This window comes from Corvus kubaryi, unplaced genomic scaffold (assembly GCF_017639235.1).
Source record: "Corvus kubaryi isolate FWS band 111438036 unplaced genomic scaffold, C.kubaryi_AGA036_p1.0 65055, whole genome shotgun sequence".
NCBI classification, from domain to species: Eukaryota; Metazoa; Chordata; class Aves; order Passeriformes; family Corvidae; genus Corvus; species Corvus kubaryi.
This window is the reverse complement of record NW_024581730.1, coordinates 112,611-130,029: the sequence shown is the minus strand read 5'-3', so window position 1 is coordinate 130,029 and position 17,419 is coordinate 112,611. Positions and strand designations below refer to the sequence as shown.

Here is a 17,419-nt window from a genome sequence, read left to right as displayed (position 1 = left end):
ATGCACCAAGAGAGGTTAGGTTGGATATTAGGAAAAATTTAATGGGAAGGGTTGTCAGGCATTGGTACAGGCTGCCCAGGCAAGTGGTGGAATCACCAGGGATTTAAAAGCAGTGTAGATGTGGCACTTGAGGACGTGGTTTTGTGGGGCTGCTGGATTAATGGTTGAACTCAATGATCTTAGAGGACTTTTCCAGGCCAAATGATTCCATGATTCTGTGATCTCTTCTGTGGGGGTTTCTCCTGGTCAGCCTTCACTGCTGTGCCAGGCTCCACTTCGGGCATTCACCCAACTCCTGTTCAATCTTTGCTTTAAAACATAGAAACCCCCCAACTTTGTCTAGTTTCATGCAGAGCAATTATGATATTGATGAGGGCTCGGGAATTTGGGAACAAACTGCATCCATGAGGCTGGATTGCTGGTCCTTTGGCTATTGATAGTATTGGAGTGGTGGAAAGGAAGGGAAGAACATGAGGCATCACTTGGACATTTTTCAACCCTGCTCATTTATGAGACACCAAAATCAAGTGATTTTGGCTCCCTGGGGAGTGGAGAGGGGTGGGAAGCAGTGGAGGCCAGGCTGCCCACCCAGGTACCTTTGGAAGCACAATTCCTACTGCTGGGCTGTTTAATGATAAATGCGTTGGGCTGCTAACGAGTTACTAATTCAGTGACTGTCCCTGTGAGGCTGAGGATGAGGAAGGAGGCAGAGGAATGATGGAGCTCAATTCCACTGCTGGGTCTGTTACCCCCTCACAGCAGTTCAGCATTGCTGACCTTGTTGTTGTAGTGGTTTATTTTTCCTTAAACGTTGGCGTGGGAATATGGGTAAGAGTCTTTTGTTCCTTTCTGCTTTCTTGTTTGAATAGCTTTCAGGGCTGGCTTTTCTGTGTGGAATTTCTTGAATGCTTTTATTGTTTTCTTGTAGTTTTCACTTGTGTATTTTGTGTTGTGCTGTGTGGAGACAGGCTGGGAGAGCTAGGGGTGTTCACCTATTGAAGAGAGAGGTCTGGGGATACCTTAAAGCCCCTTCCAGTGCCTAAAGGGACTCCAAGAGAGCTGGAAAGGAACATTGGAGTGACAGGACAGGGGGAAATGGCTTCTCACCACCCGAGGGCAGGGTTAGATGGGATGTTGGGAAGAAATCCTTTCCTGTGAGGGTGGAGGGGCCCTGGCACAGGTTGCCCAGAGAAGCTGTGGTTGCCCCTGAATCCCTGGAAGTGTCCAAGGCCAGGTTGGATGGGGCTTGGAGCAACCTGGAATAGTGGAAGGGGTTTGGAACAAGATGAGCTTTAAGGTCCCTTCCAACCCAAACCATTCTGGGATTCTGTGACTTGCTCTGTTTTGTGTAAATCCTCTGCCCCTTTCACCCCCTATGGAAAGGCTCCTACAGCCTGGGAGCAAGGTGGAATTAACCATGGAATTAACCAATTAACCATTTCTCCGCCAGCCTCTGCGGGGTGTGAGCAGCTCTGCCCCTTGTCTATTACAGGGTGTTGAGCCAAATGCCCTGATAACAGCCCTGATAGCAGAAACAACCATCAGCTACAGCAGTTGCAGATAAAGACTCTCCAGTCGCATTTATTCTGCCTTGCAGAAAAATCCTGGCCAAAGCTGGGTCCTATTAGCCAACCTGTCTGCTGGGGATGGCACGAGGACAGGTACATCCTCCCTGCTTCCCCCTCTCCAGGTGCTTCCTTTGCTATTCATGGCTCCAGGTACCTGGGGTGCAGCCACCTTTTCATGTAATTAAGCTCAAGTTGCAGAGCTCCCATTAATTATCGAGTCTCCTGTCTCTTGGCTTCTTGTCTGGGAGACTTGGGTCCTGGTGACTTGTCTGGGTTTTTAGGGAAAGAGTGCCCTGTGCTGATCTTTTCTCCTCCCAGTCTTCCTGCAGGGTGAACAGGAACACTGTCAGTGGCTATTTCCTTGCTGGGAGAGACATGGCCTGGTGGCCAGTAAGTACAGACAGACCTCTGTCCCTCTTGTGACACCCTTGGCACAGGGACATCCCCACCACTGCCACGCTGAATTCCCTCCCTGCTTTCTCCACTGCTTGCCCATGCTTTCCCCCATCCTGTCCACCTGCTCCTGCCAGAATTTACATCCTCGGAGCTGCGTTTTCCTTCTCATTGCACAGAGTTTGTTGGGTCTTCTCACAGGCTGCTCTGAACAAGGGGAGGGATCCGTGGAGCCAAACTTCCATCTCCACCATTCCTGCATGCTCCTGCTGACTCCAACAAACTGCATGTCCCAAGTTTCTTTTTTCCCCTCTTATTTCTGTATGATCTTGACAAGCTGGCTGTAGGTCCTGTGTCTGGCACTGGCTCCTTGCACAGGGCCACCTCCTGCAGGGTGTGAGGCCACTGTGGCAAACACAGCAATGTGTGGCTCCTCATCCTCCTGGAGACAAGAAAGTCAATCCCAAACCCACCAGGGATGTCCAGATGAGCTGGGTTGTGGGAGCATCACGTTCAGCTACCTGAAGTTTATGTGCTAAGGGATTTTCTTGCTAAATACACACACATCCCTCATCCCACGTGGGGGCTCTTTGGCCACACTTTACTTTTAGAAGCAACTGGAGCCCTGTTGCTCCAGTTCAGACATTATTTTTTCCACCTCCTTTTCCTGCATTATCCCCTGGGGAAGCACCAAAGCTGGTCCAGCTGGCACGGCTGCCATGCCAAGCCGCGGGGAGCCGGCCTTGGGCCACGGCACCTGCGAGCACCTGCAGCACCTCCTCTGCTCCCCACAGATCGGCGCCTCGCTCTTCGCCAGCAGCGAAGGCTCCGGGCTCTTCCTCGGCTTGGCCGGGACCGGCGCTGCCGGGGGAATCGCTGTCGCCGGCTTCGAGTGGAATGTAAGAAATGTGCGGTGTGATTAAGACAATGAGTTCTGTCGCAGCAGATGGACCATTTCACAGTCTCGAAAGGTTTGGGAGGAGCCGTGCAGGGGGTAATTAACACAACCCTGCTAACTCAGCTGCTCCAGTCTCTAAAGCATGTACTGTGAGGCTGGAGTCAGCTCAGCTCCACGTGCTCAGGGAAAAGGACAATTTGGAGCCGAGTTCTTAATCCAGTCCCTGCAGGTCCCAACAGGGACGTGACTGAATAGGTCACCTATTCCCTGCTTCCCCACACGTTGTATCCAAAGTCCTTGGGTCCTGCAGGAAAAAAAAAAAAAAAGCATTTAGCTTGTGTGGTGCTCAAGGAGTTGGTGGGAAATGTCCAGTCAGGAGCTGAAGGGCTGAGGGAAGCAGGTTCCTGCTGGCAGGGGTGGGGGGGGTCTCCACCATGACCCTGTGCCTGTCATCTGAAGCCATTTGGAAGTGTAAATGTGCCCTTGAGGGTAAGCCAGAGCTGGGTCAGGAGCAGGGGCAGCTCTAGCACTGCAGTCAGTGTTGAGCTGCAGTAGGATCCATTTTTTTCCCAGTTTTTTCTGTTTGTTCCATGTTTCCCCTTCCCAACAGGCGACTTATGCTCTTCTGGCACTGGCCTGGGTGTTTGTGCCTGTCTACATCTCATCTGGGGTATGTACAGCTGCCCTGAGCCTGCTGTGGGGAGCGTGGCCTTGGACAGGTCCCCCACTTCCAGGAATCCCATGGGACGCCCGAGTCCTGCTCTGGGAATAACACTGTCCCCTTGCCCTCCCAGGACCATCCCAGGAGGATGGGGCCTGGGCAGGGCAGTGATGGTTCTCCCTCCCTGGCAGATTGTCACAATGCCTGAGTATCTCCAGCGGAGGTTTGGAGGGGAGAGGATCCAGATGTACCTCTCCAGCCTGTCACTCCTGCTTTCCATCTTCACCAAAATCTCGGTGAGTAGTCCCCCTTTCAACTCTGTGACCAATCCAGGACTTATTTCCAGCTCTCAGAAGGTTATTTTTGGGTTCAAACCTTGTGTAGCCAAACTGGGGGAGAGCAGTTACTGCAGGATGCTCCAGGAAGGAGTGGGACAAAAAGTGGGAGTTTGTGGGCAGGTGCTGTGTGTGACATCCCAAGAATTCATAGGTAGATCCAGCAGCGATGGTCCTTTCCAGGGCGCCCCGATGGATGTGTGGCTGTGTGTCAGGATTCCCAAACTTGCCTTGTAGCAGAGGTTGTGAGTGAAACGTGCTCAGAGGTTGGGCTGCGTTGCCTGGGTTTGTGTCCATGCTCTGGCAGCGATGCTTTCTGGCATTCCCAAAGGACCTGGAAGAGCCAGGGACTGAGCTGGGAATATATTCATTCCTTCGGGGCTCATGGGTTTTCTGAGGAAAGGAAGCCTTGCTGCAGCTAGAAGCTCTTCAAGCCTGTACAGAATGTGCCTGATTTCCAGGCACTTTTCCACAGGGATGTTTCCCCCTCATTTTAACCTCATTCACAACTCCCCGTCTGCAGCCTCCGCTCACGCTGGTAACCATGGGAAGAGTTTATCCGAGGTAAAACAGCTCAGGAGCCTGTGATACCAGGTCTAGGGCAAGCAGGAGAGAGCCTGGCACAGACAGCCCTGGGGGGCTGGAGACAGCGAGACAGAGATCAAGAGCAAACAGCTCAGAAAAGCTGGAGAGAAGCCTGCCGGAGGGAGCAATCCTGCTCTGATGGAACAGGTGGATCTGACCCGGGCTCTGCCGCGGCTAAAAGAAATGTGCTTTTGCAGATGGCTGGCTGCAAGAAAAGAGCTTTTGCGCGAGCAGAGGCTGTCTGAGGCAGGAGGGGCGCTGCTGGCGCCCACATCGAGGCGCTCAGCGTCTGTCTCTGCCTTCACCAGCTCCAGCATCTGTGAAGGCACCATCGCTCCCTGCACGGCGGTTCTGCAGCCCCAGGCCCTGGGCTGAGCTGTGGGGGGAGCTCTGGCTGTCCCTCCGAGGGATGTGGAGGATGGAGCAGCCCAACCCGGGCTCTCTGTGCACATCCGGCCGCGCTTCATGCAAAGGGAGAGGCTGCATCCGCCTTGGACAGAGCTCAGCGCTGCTGATGGGAATCCCTGGCTTCAGGAGAGCCCTGTCTCTCCCTCCTGAGCTGCTCTCTGATCCTGGGCAGATTTGGGCTTAACAGACAGGTTGCAGAGACATTGCAGCCCTCTCCACAACCCTGCTGGCTCAGGGCTTCCAGAGTGGCAGATGTGGCACTGGTGACTCTGTCGCTGCAGCTCTGCCCTGTATTTCCCCCCACAAAACCATGCTCTGTCCTGCTGGAAGGCATTCTTCCACATAACAAATATTCTTTATATCCTAGTCGTATATGGTGTTGGAAATCCTGCAGCATTATTCCTGAAAGCATCTTGGTAGCTTTTGAAGCACCCATTCAGTTTGCAAGTTTGGACAGTGACGCTTGGATCATTCTCTTATTGTCCTGATATCCAGTAAACTCTTGTAACTCACTCCCCATATGTGTCACATCTCCTTCCTGCTCCCAGCAAAGATCCAGGAGGAGCTCAGGAGACATGCTGGAGAACGTGTGAGTCTGTGGTCCCTGGTTCTGTGATCTGTGGGGTTCACACAGGTCCCTCCTGGCATTAAAAAGGACAGGATTTCTGCTGGGATAATTTGTTCTTGCTGGTCTGAATTTGAAGAACGAGATCACTGTTAGTTTGAGGTTGTCTTTCAGTCTCTTCTCAGGCATTAACCCATGTCCCCTCTTGTCTCACCAAATGATGTCCTACTAAGCTGTGGTCCCTTTGGTTTCCAGCCTCTCCATGGCTTTGCCCAGAAGGGATGGATGTCCTACAAGCTCCTTCTTAGCTTGGGAGGTGGTTGTGGTGTCACCTCTTGCCTAACACCAGATGAACCTGTGGTGACCCCTGCGCAGCGCCTGCTCCCATGGGAACCTCAGCGGCTCTCCGGGCCCTTCTCCACACAGCCTTGTGTTTGGAGCTCCATGGACACTCCCAAACTCCTCTTCCTGAGGCTTTCCTCAGCCAGTGCTGTCATTTCTTTGGTCTGCTGAGCTTTCTCTGATCTCTGAGTCAGGCAGGATGCAACAGAAGAGGAATCAGGCTAATAAGGGGATTATCTTGGCATCTGGCTCCATTCAACAGTAAATCCTACAGACAATGGCTGTTTCCAGCAGTGGGTTGGGATGAGTGTCTGCAGACACGAGGGGCGTTGCCAAACTGGCCCGATGTCCCCATCCCTGTGGTGGCCGCAATGGGGAGTGTGGGAGGGAAGCGTGAAACTCAGAGCAATTAGGCAGGGCTGTGACCCGAGGGATTTCTTTGGTCCTTGCTGGGGGCCGCCTCAAAGCCCAGGATTATCTGGGTTTTTCCTGCCTCCTCTCCCTGCAGATGCTGTGTTTACAGACGGATTTTGCTCTACGTTCTCCCAAGCTGTGACACTGCATCAGTGCTGCTCCCTCAGCTCTTCGTTTTGGCAATGGGGATGACAGACCCTCCTCTCCTGGAAATCTCCTTTTGGTGGACCCCAACCTTCCACATTTCATGGCAGGGTGCAGCAGGGCAGCCCAAAATCCTGCTGGGAGCTGGTGTCCCACCCAGCTAGGAACATGTGAGGAGTTGCACAGGCGTCCTAGCCTTGGCAAAGAGCTCCTGGAGACTCCTCAGTACCCTGGGCAACTTGTTCTACCGAGGTTCTGGCTTCACCAATTGCTAATCCCAAGCTGTCTCCAAAGCCAGCTTTTATTGGGAAGCCTTTAGCGACAGTTGGGTAAGAACAAGTTTCCAAGTGAGCTCACCGGTGGAGGCAGGGATCTCTCTGGATTATGAAGCCTGACTTCAAAGTCTTCTCCTCTCCTCTTAAGGTTGAAAGGACTTATTTTATGAATAGGTCATGCCTGGTTTTAATTAGCTTGTTTTTGTTTTTGGGATGTCTTATTAATGCCTCGGTCACATGTGCTTTTATTTTTTCCCACCCTTGCAGAATTACCAGGAAGGGAGGTGGAGATACCTCTGCTTCCTCATAGCAAAGGCTTCGACTCATTTGCAGACGACTGCAAAAATGATTAAGCATTGAGAAAGCCAGGAGAAGCAATGATGAAATATCTTGTCCAGGGCTGAATCTTCCAGCTGGGCTGTGGGGAAGGGTTGCTGGAGGAGGGGGAAAAAAATCGGGGTGAGGGGAGAAAACTTCCTGGGTGGTGCTGACATGACAAGTGATGGATCCCTCTGAGGGACACGAGGAGCTCTGGAAGACACCAAGGATGCTTGGCTGGCACTGTGCTAGGAAGGTTTAGAATATTTTGGGTTCCCACTTCAGGTCTTGTTGGGAGGAGGTGGCTGAGGGCCCTTGTTTGGGGCTTTTCTGCCTTGTCACTGAAACTTGTGCTGTGTGAGGGGTTCAGTTGTCCTCTTGTAGCGCTGCTCAGGGGATGGATTGCATTTGTAGTGGGAAAATATTTGAGGAGCCATTGGTAGAGGTCATGGCATGGTTGTCCATGAGTTGGTTCCTCTTCAAGAGGTCATTCCAGGGCTGAATTCCTCCTTGGTGTTGACAAGGACTCTCCCAGACCCACGGCCTATCCCAAGTGCAGCTGAGGACATGTAGTACCTCCCTTGGGAATGCCAGGCATAACTGCGGTGTAAAGCCTGGCCCAGATGCCGTGGAAGAGGCCCTGAATTAGGATCCTCAAGATCATGGTGTAAGTGCTCTTCTGGCTGGTTTGGTTTGATTTAACTGAGATGGTGTTTAACGCAGGCTCAGGTGCTGGGGAACGGCTTTTGTGTTGTGCTGAAGCTGGATGTGTGCTCCCCTCCTGGGTTTTGGGCTGGTGGAGCCCTCCTGGGCAGCTCACACCTCAGATTTGACATTGCATGATCCTGTGTGGCCCCTCTCCATCACCCAGTGCTGGTCCTCAGCTCCGTGTGGGAATGTGCCCGAGCAGAGAGGAGGGAGGGCAGAGCTGGGCCGAGGAGGGCTGACATGGGAAATAATGCCTGCCCAACACCTTCCTAATCCCAAGCAACTGCTCCCACATGATGGGGCAAGACAGCTCTGCTGCTGGGGGAGGGTTGCTGGGAGGTGTGTGAGGAGATGTCAAATCAGAGCCGCTGTCTCGGCTGTGGGAACCCGTCACAGCTCGGGGCCAGGGTGTGGAGTCGGCTCTTCTTGCCTCTTCCTGCCCCTTCTGGCCTCATTCCCTTCTCCAAACAAGGTTTTTGTGAAGATGCCCCAGCTGAGTGCTGGGGATGGCTGAGCTCAGCTATGGGTGGAGACGTGGTGGTGGCACTGCCACTGTCACTGTGTCTGGTCCTGTCCTCCCAGGGTGTCACGGCTTTTGCTGAAGGAGGTGTTCCAGCTCCGAGTCTCCGCTTTATATCTCATTTCCAGAAGGCTGTGACACCCCCTTGAACGTGGGTACAGTGACAGCTGGAGCCGCCTGCTCTGCTCCCTGCGGGCTGGGGGAAGGTGGTCTGTGACACAGCCACCCCCTGGGACCCCAGGCTTCAGGAGTGTCCTCCTGGTGTGTGCCATAGGGTGTCAGTAAAGGCTCCATGGAGACCTGAATGTGACTTTCCAGTACTTAAAAAGCTTATAAAAAAGAGGGAGAGCGACTTTTTATACAAGCAGATAGGGATAGGGCAAGGGGGGATGGTTTGAAGTCAAAGAGGAGAGATTTATGTTGGATATAAGGAAAAAATCCTTCCCTGTGAGGGTGGTGGGGCCCTGGCACAGGCTGTCCAGAGAAGCTGGGGCTGCCCCTGGATCCCTGCAAGTGTCCAAGGCCAGGCTGGACAGGGCTTGGAGCAGCCTGGGATAGTGAGAGGTGTCCCTGCCCATGGCAAGGGGTAGGAATGTGATGGTCCTGAAGGTCCCTTCCAACCCAAACCATTCCAGATTTCCATGTCCTCACTGCACCCACAGAGCTGGCTGTTTCCCTGCTGTGTCACTCTTGCAGCAGCCCTTGGGTGGTGGGTGTCATCTGTCCCAGCTCTCACGTTTCCTTTTCCACACCCAGACAGACCTGTACTCGGGGGCTCTCTTCGTGCAAGTCTGCCTGGGCTGGGACCTTTACCTGTCCACTGTCCTGATGCTGGTGGTCACGGGGCTCTACACTATTGCAGGTGGGTTGCTCAGCATCTGCTGGCCTCCATTTTTCTTCTTTCACTGAAACACACCGCTCACCCTTCTGCTTTTATTTTTGTCATTTTAAATTTTTATTATTTTTGCTCCTGGAAGGATTAGGGGTTTATACCAGCGGGGTTCGTGTCCCTGCCCATCCAGCCAGTATCTGAGTAGTTTTCTGGAGCAGGTGTTGACTCAACCCATGACCTCTCTTTTGTCATTGCACCTTTTCATTTGTAATAACTCCTCCCCCACCACTGCTTAAGCACTTTCCTGTGTGGGTACCTATTTGTACCAGCAATAATCAGGGCTTCTCCTATTACAGGATTCTTTTTGTGGGATTTACAACCTGAGAGCCCTTGACCTGGCTCCTTTCCCTCCCTCCTGCCCTGCCCTCAGTGCAGCCTGCTGCCCTCCCTTCCCAAAGCTTTCAGGAATATTTCTTGGCTGTGCTTCCCTGTTGTGGGACCGGCTACTTTTGTGCAGGGTCAGCCCTTATGGTGGTTCTGTGATCCAGAGGTGATGAGGGTTTGGAGCTGGAGTTGGAAACTGTGGGTTCCTGGCTCCCAGCCCCACTCTCAGAGCATGGGACTGCATATCCCTGCCAGCCCTTTGGGTTATTATTTTGGCTGGGACATTCCCTCACCCTGCAGAGAATCCTCCCTCGTTATCTCATCCCAGCCATCCAAACGGGAAACAATTTAAAATGTATCCGTAACACGGTGGATTTTGCAAGACTTTGGTTTCAAGCAAACCCCATCTCGGGTTTTTCCTGCCCACAAGGCCTGTTGTGATGTGAGGCACCTCGGTATGAGCACAGCCAGGTGCGATCATTGCATCATTCCAAATCCCAGGCATGGCTGGGGGTGGTGCAGCCCTGACTTCCTGGGATGCGATTCGGTGACTGGGATTGAAACTGGTTCAATTTTTGACCCATTTTTTAAAATTCTGCTCCTTTTTAATGCTTTTGCTGGTGTGCTGAGTGATTGATTTCTGGCTGGGTAAGCAGGTCTGGGGTTTGCAGCAGCTCTGCAGGGAGAGCTTGGGATGGAATAGGAGAAACACTGGATGGACAAAGGGGACCCTGCTAAGCACCAGGTGCTGGAAAAATAAAACTGTAGGGCTGGGAGGGGAGCTGAGGGGTGTACTAAGGGGGGACTGGGATTTAGGGAGAGGTGGGATGAAGGTGAGATCAATGTCCTGGATGTGATCTGCCACTGGAGCACCCGAAGAGCTGGGGCTGGCTGGTGTCCTCCTGATTGTGTGGAGGTGTGGGGCTGCATCCCTCCCCTCCAGCCATCCCTTGGCTCTCCTTCCAAGCCCCTGGTGAGGCTGCAGCCCCTGTGGCTCTCAGCTGCTCCCTCCCACCCCATCTGTGAGGCTGGGGACCCATCGAGGAGCTGTTCCCCCTTCCCACTGCGGCTCCCCTACCACAGTGTCAGCAGGACGAGGCTGGTGACAGGCATGTCCCTGCCAGCTTGGCAGTTTTACTGGGATTTTCTGACTGCTCCAAGCCTGAATCCAGCAGTGCTTCCAACACTCTGCCTTTCTCCCATGCAGGGGGTCTGGCAGCTGTCATCTACACGGATGCACTGCAGACACTCATCATGGTCCTGGGAGCCATCGTGCTGGCAGTGAAAGGTAAGAGCTGGGGCAGCACAGATCCTCCCCTCTCTCCTCCCCAGCCAGGTGGTCTCAGAAATAAATATTCAGTCTGAGCAATCTGGTGGCCAAGATGCCCAGCAGGATCCTGGTCTGTGGCAATCACCTTAATAAAATCTGTGTTCCCCTTGTGTCCCTCCAGCACTGTACTTCCCCTGTGTGCTGTTCCACCAGGGCAGATGCCATAAAGCTGGTGCTGCTGCAGGTGCCATCCTGCTGGTGCTCAGAGCGGGGCTGTCCCCTGCCCTGGTGACATTCCTGTGGACACCACTGCTCCACATGTTTGCGTCTCACTCAGAGACTGATCAAGGGTTTGACAGCAAAGCAGAATTCCCGGCTCTGCTCTGGGTGTTTTGGAGGGGTCTCCAAACAGGATCCCAGAGCCCAGGGACGTGCCTGGCAGAAGGTGGTGCCGGAACAAGGCACTGCTGCAGGGTTGGGATGTGGATCTTGGTGCCCCGCTCCGGGTTGGAGTGAGGATGGTTCATCACCAGCCCTTCCTGTAGCCCCAGCAGTGTTGTGTCTCCCCACTTTCAGCCTCAGAGCATCCTTGGGAGGCTGGGAGCTTTCATCAGCCTGGCTCTGCCATCGGGGCTCTTGGCCCCGAGGAGCAGGAAGCAAAAAGTCAGGTCCCAGCTTCAAAGGCAGGGGTTTAACTACAGAGGATGATTTCTAGAGGATCTCCTGAGACGACTTCCACCGTCTGCTGGGGAAGGCTGCTTAGGCAGGCAGGTAGGAAAGGCTCTGACCCAGAGCTGTGGAGGGTCAGAGCCTGGTCCTGTGGCTGCTCCCCTGTGCCAAAGCAGAGCCCTGGATGCAGCAAGGCGTATTCACAAAAGTCAGATGAAAGGACAGAGACTTTGTGGAGAAGGGACAGTGGCACTGAACTACCCTGGCAGCAGAACAGAGCTGCTCCAGGCAGGATGACTTTGCCTGTCAGGGCAGTTTGGAGCCGTGGCCGCAGCCTGTGCGTTAGACAGAGTGCCTGGATGTTGGGATTGTTGTTTGGAGCTGTCCTTGGCCGTGGGGCTCTCTGAGGCTTGTCTCTGCCAGGTGCAGCTGTGCAGAGGAGCCAGAAGAGGAGGGCAGGTAGTCAAAGCCTGGAAAATGCCCTCTGGCAGTTGCAGAGCCCGGTTTGTTTTGGCTTTGCTGCCTGCAAACGTGGCACAGTGTTTGCAGGGAGGTGAGGGTGCTTGGCAGAGGCAATGATCCAGGGGAGCCAAAAGACAAGCTGCTGGTTGCACAGGTTTTTCCTCAGGTCCCAGGAGACCTCAGGACCTAGAGCTGGGTGTGCTCCAAGGGTGCTCAGTTTGCTCCAGCTCCTGTCAGGCTGTGCTAATAAAGGACACTCAGTAGAATCCCAGAATGGATTGGGACGGAAGGGACCTTAAAAGCTCTTGTTCCACTCCCTGGCATGGGCAAGGACACCTCCCACCATCCCAGGCTGCTCCAAGCCACATCCAACCTGGCCTTGGACACTTGCAGGGATCCAGAGGCAGACACAGCTTCTCTGGGAATCTGTGCCAGGGCCCCACCACCCTCACAGGCAAGAATTCCTTCCCAAATATCCCATCTAACCCTCCCCTGTGTCAGTTCACTTTGCTGAACAGAGACCTTGGTGATGGCTCTGCCTAGCTCTGGCATCACAAATGAGACAGACTGGGCCATCCCACCCCCACTTGTCATTCACCACAGGGATTTAATCCCAGCAGAGCCCATGGGCTGTATCCCAGCATCTGCCAGCTGAGTTCCTGCTGCCTGGAGGGATTTTCCCTGCTCTTCCTCCTTGGCAGGTGTAGGTGCCACGACTTGCTGGCGAACACCTTTGGGAAGGGAGCAGGTCCGCACCCCCAGGCACAAATCTCTGCTTTCAGCACTCGGCCTCTGCCTCTGGAGAGCCTTTGTTGGTGCCCAACGCCCATGCAAAGCTTGGGAGTAGCTGGCGCCTGGATAAACCAAGCGCTGGAGGGGGGCCAGGGGTTCTTGCACAAGAGCAGGAGGAGCTCCCAAATGCTGACTCCCTGTGAAGCACAGGGGGATGGATTGCAACGGGGAGTATGGTGGGTGATGCCCCTTTGCCAGCTCCCCAAAAGCCTCAGGTCAGGGGCACGCTCTGGGATGAGGACAGGGCTGTAGCTTGGTCATGGAAATGGGAGGGCTGCAGGGAGAGTGCTGTTCTCAGGCAGGAGAGGACAGTGGAAGGGGATGAATGCTTGGAAATTGGGATTTGCTCAAGCTGGCACTTGGTGGTCCCAGTGCCTGATGCCTGAGGGATTTTTCTCGGTCTAAAGGCAGCAGCACCCATGGGCACGGTCCTGAGGGAGGGAGACTGCTCAGGAGCACATTCCCACCTCACACTGCTGCACTGGAGGGGACAGAGTGAGGGTCTGGACTGCAGGGATGGAAGGGATCCAGGATGTGACAGCAGGACCAGATGTGGGGAATCCAACAAGGGATGCTCATGGATCTTGCTTTGACTCTTCCCTCTGTGAGGCCTCCGGAGCCTCCTCTCTTCTCCCAAGCATCAGCAGCTGCCACGGGTTTGGAGGTGCCAATGCCCCTCCCTGCTCATCTCCCCAGGCTGCTGCGTGGGTGGCCGTGGGGTGTGGGGGGAGTGGGGTGGGTGCCTCCCATCCCTTCCTCCAAACAGTGATGCCTCTGGCTCCAAAATTCTCCCGCTGGCGGTACCGGGGGAGCTGCAAGGAGGGTTCATCCTGTGCCCCCCAGGAGCAGGGAGGCAGTGGGGAGCCAGGGCAGAGTCCGAGGCTGGTTGGCAGTGCTGCAGGAGGAGCACAGGGCAGCTGCCAAGGGCTTGGGGGCTGGCTTGCAAGGGCTTGTTGAAGGCACATATTCCTTGTCAGAGCTCAGGCTCAGACCTTGGATCCCATTTCCTAGGAAAAATGCAGTGAAAAGGGGCTTCTTTTCTTATTTTTCTTTTACTGGTTGCTGGAGGTTTGGGGATGGGGGCACATGGGGGTGCTGGGGAAATGCTCAGGGGGGTAGAAAATGTTTGGCTGGACGTTTGTGCCAAGGCACCTTGAGCTGCAGTTTATTGAGTCCAAGGCCACCTAATCTTGCATTTTAATAGTCTTAGGCGAGGTTCTCCTGCTGTGGGACCAGGGAGCTTTAATGAACAGGTTGTTTTTACAGTACAAGGTTAAAAGAGGTGGGTCCCTCGAGGAGTCTTTGTCCCAGGACACGGGTCACCCTCCGAAGGGAGGGCAGACTGCAGTGGGACCTGCTGTGCAAAATGATAACAGAAGAGTCTCTTAAATAACTGGAAGAAAACACAATCACGGACGATCCCTCCCTTTCCAGGCAGGGTTAAGGAGCTGGGGAGTGTTTTGCCAGCTGATCCCACAGACCGCCGGGTTTCACTCCTCTCTAACCAGCTCCCCCAATGATGCTTTCCAGCTTTTAACGAGATCGGAGGTTACCCCAACCTGGAAGAGGCCTATTTAAAGGCCGTGCCGTCCAAGATTGTTCCCAACACTACCTGCCACCTGCCCAGGGCAGATGCCATGCACCTCTTCCGAGACCCGGTCTCTGGAGATCTGCCCTGGACTGGGATGACTTTTGGGCTGTCCATCATGGCCACGTGGTACTGGTGCACCGACCAGGTAAATGTAAACAAGAACCCCCTGCCCCAAGGAACGCGGCGGCGCCTGGGCTCCACCAGCTCTGCAAGGCCACTGTCACCAGCACCTACTGGTCCTTCTGGCCACTAGTCTCAGGGGGCTGCTTTTTGGAGTCCACAGAAGCACCCTGGGCCCCCACGACCCTGTTCTTGAGGTGCTTGGACTGGGACAGTTTGGAGAGCGGGATGCCCAGCGGTGTCCTCATCTCCTCGGCTGGCTTCTGGCTCTCGGGCAGGGAGGTGAAGCGTTTGCCTGATGCTCTGGGGTTGTTTGGGGGCAGGTGGCCCGGTGCCGTGGGCTTGCTGGGGCTGAAGGCTTTGCTCTGCCAGTAGGGCTGGCTGCCTGCAATGGTCTTTTTGGGTTCTGCTCCATCCCCTCGGTACTTGGTGGCCCCGAGGGGTTTCTCGTGCGTTGGGGAGCAGGAGACCTCCTTGCCCTGCTCTCTGCCCACGGGGGTCCTGGGCTGGTAGCGGTAGATGTGCGTCCCCTGTTTGGGAAAGAGCAGAGAGAGGAGTGAGCTCTGGGTTTTATAGGATGCTGCTCCCTGTAAGGGCACCTCTTCACCAGGGCATGGTCCTCAGGGACAAATCCCTCTGTCCTTTGGTCCCTTGCCCAGATTCAGTGGCAGCTCAAAACTGCCTCAAGTCTTAACCATGGCTGCTCCTCTGATTTCTGACTCTGGTACCAAACACTCCCAGCACTCAGCAGCCGCTTCCCAAGCAGCCCTGGCAATCTGAGGGCTGTCCTGAGCCAAGTCCCTCCTGCCAGGAAATCCAGGACAACGCATCTCAACACCTTCTCTCCAGCAGCAGCCTAAACACCCACTTTAATCATCCAAGCCCTCATGTCAGGCCCAAAGAGCACTCAGTCACCCAGACCCAACCTATGGGATGAGGTGACTGCCAGGATCAGATGAAAGGATGGAGGGCTGGGAGAGGAGGTGGGATCAGGAGACAACAGTGAGCTGCAACACCACTGCGGGGGTGGCTCTCATTAGCTGGGTTGAGACACACGTTTGGGTCAGGTCTGAGCACCATTAATCTTAATTCTGGCCTGGGTAAGGCTGTAACACACGGCTGTGGTCACCAGATGTTTATCTCCTCTTTGGGTGTGCCTGCGCCTCGATCTGGAGGCGCGATTGCACCTGTGCAGAGGTACCAGGGGAGGTGGGATCTGGTGAGCCAAGGTGCTGATGGCAGGAGGAGCTGGGGCCAGGAGGCTGCAGAGCTGGCTGTGCCAACCTGCCCTGCCTCTGCCATGACCCTCACTGTGCTGCTGCTGGCATCAGCTCGGTGTTCAGGCAGTCCCAATATCCCAAAGACCTCCCCGGCCCTGGAGCTGCCACCTCCTGCTTTGACCAGGAGGGTTGTGTTAAAGCAGTTTAGCTCAGGTAGCCCAAGATTGATTTAATGAGCTGTTTAAAATCAGTGTTAAGGTCTGAGATGGCTTCAGGTGAGAAGGATTAAGGATGATTTAGTTTTCTCCCTCTGAGCTCATCATGTGCCTGAGCTGGGTGGTGGCTCCTGTGGCTCCTGACATGCTCTGGCTCCTGGGAAGAAGTTCAGCCATGGCTTTCCCGAGTATCCCACCCCAGGAACTGGCACCCTGTCCTTCCTGCCTGCCTGCAGAATGAGCCAGTGCTTGCTCAGGAGTGCCTAAATCCTGCTGAGTGCTGAGCACTTCTCTGGAAGCCTTTGGAGAGACTCTGAGCTCTTTTGAATCAGCAATTCCTATGGATGTTTCCTATTTAAGAGGGATTGCCTCAAAACCCAAGGGGTGGCTGTGTTGTGGATGGACACAGCTTGGCCAGAGCTTTGAGGTGTGATGGTTTGAGAGGATCTGTGGGAGGAGGAGGCTGGACTCGGTTTCCATGTCATTGTGGGCACTCTTTGGGGAGGAGATTGGATAGAAGGGGCAAGAGGGGGGAGGGTGGTGGTGGGGAATGGTTGCTGCTGGCAGGAGGACGTGCTGCTGTGGTTGCACTGGGCTTTTTTGGTGCTACGGTGTAACCCCAACCTGTTACTGGTCTGGAGAGGAACCCTGCTGTGGGTTGGGTGCATGTCTACACTGCATTTGGGCCTGATGCCCAGTGGCTCCAGCGTTTGGGATGCAGTTTGGCAAGGAAGAGGCTGATGTGGAATAGATGTTGGTGCTGCTCAGCCCTCCTGCCTGGCTCTCCACAGGTCATCGTCCAGCGGTCACTCTCTGCTAAAAACCTGAGCCACGCCAAGGCCGGCTCCATCCTGGCCAGCTACCTGAAGATGCTGCCCCTGTTTCTCATCATCATGCCAGGGATGATCAGCAGGGTCCTGTACCCAGGTAAGGGCCCCCCATGTGGCCGTGGAACTGGTGGGGTGGGGATTTTTGCTGTCACTGAGGGGTGAATGGGAGGGGGCTTGTCTGGAAACCTCTGCTCTGTACAGGAGCAGGGGCTCTGCAGGTGGGAGAGGGACAGGCGAGGACCCAGGTGCCCCTGGCACTCTCCTTGAGCCTGCTGTGCATCCAGGTGTGAATGGGGTTGTGTATTTAGGGAAGGTGAATTCCAGAGAGAAACTGAGAGAGAAATCGGTTTCCATGACATGGAAAACACGATGTTTGCCCTGAGTGAGCCTCCACCTGTGTTTTGGGCCACACTGGATAATGGGCCAGGACATAAGAAATACGGACCCTGAAAAAAAAACATTTGGGGGAATTGATGGCGATTCCCATCAGATTTGAGTTTTCGAGAGTTAATCAAGGGTTACTTCAATTTATTATTTTTACACATGGGAGAAACTCTTCCCTGCACCTCTCCACCGAATGCTGGCTTTCCTAACCCTGATGCTGTGCTAATTATCTGCCTCTCATCAAAGGGCCAGAACAAGTTACTGCAGGAACACCAGCGTACCCAGCCATCCCCAGCAAGGTGGCACCTGGGACCTGGGTCACAAAGCATCAAAGAGCTCGGTGCTCCTTGCCCTGCAGGGCTCAGGGGTATTTGATGTGCGAGGATTAAAGCTCTAAGCTCCCTGTCACTGGCTGGGAAGGGAGAAGCAAGTGGACTCTGGGATAGTAAATTTAATTCCCTGTAAATACAGATTAGATGCTCAGCCAGGGTAACCCCAGGCAGTTTCAGTGATTTC

At 54.4% G+C, this 17,419-nt stretch overlaps 2 protein-coding genes across 2 annotated transcripts in view; one reads left to right on the top strand and one right to left on the bottom strand.

Moving 5' to 3' along the window:
- LOC121672942 (sodium/glucose cotransporter 5-like) lies at positions 1–14,303 on the top strand (the record flags this gene model as incomplete). Its single annotated transcript, XM_042045883.1, has 8 exons — positions 1–14; positions 1,850–1,958; positions 2,756–2,860; positions 3,470–3,529; positions 3,712–3,816; positions 8,891–8,996; positions 10,558–10,638; positions 14,074–14,303. Coding segments are annotated over exons 1-8 (810 nt in total), but the record flags the coding sequence as incomplete, so codon positions are not given.
- LOC121672935 (protein FAM83G-like) overlaps positions 13,763–17,419 on the bottom strand; it is a 17,866-nt gene continuing 14,209 nt past the window's right edge. The window contains exon 5 of the mRNA XM_042045873.1: positions 13,763–14,784. Within this exon, the coding sequence (XP_041901807.1) occupies positions 14,365–14,784 (420 nt within the window). The 3' untranslated portion in view covers positions 13,763–14,364. The remainder of the gene's footprint in view (positions 14,785–17,419) is intronic.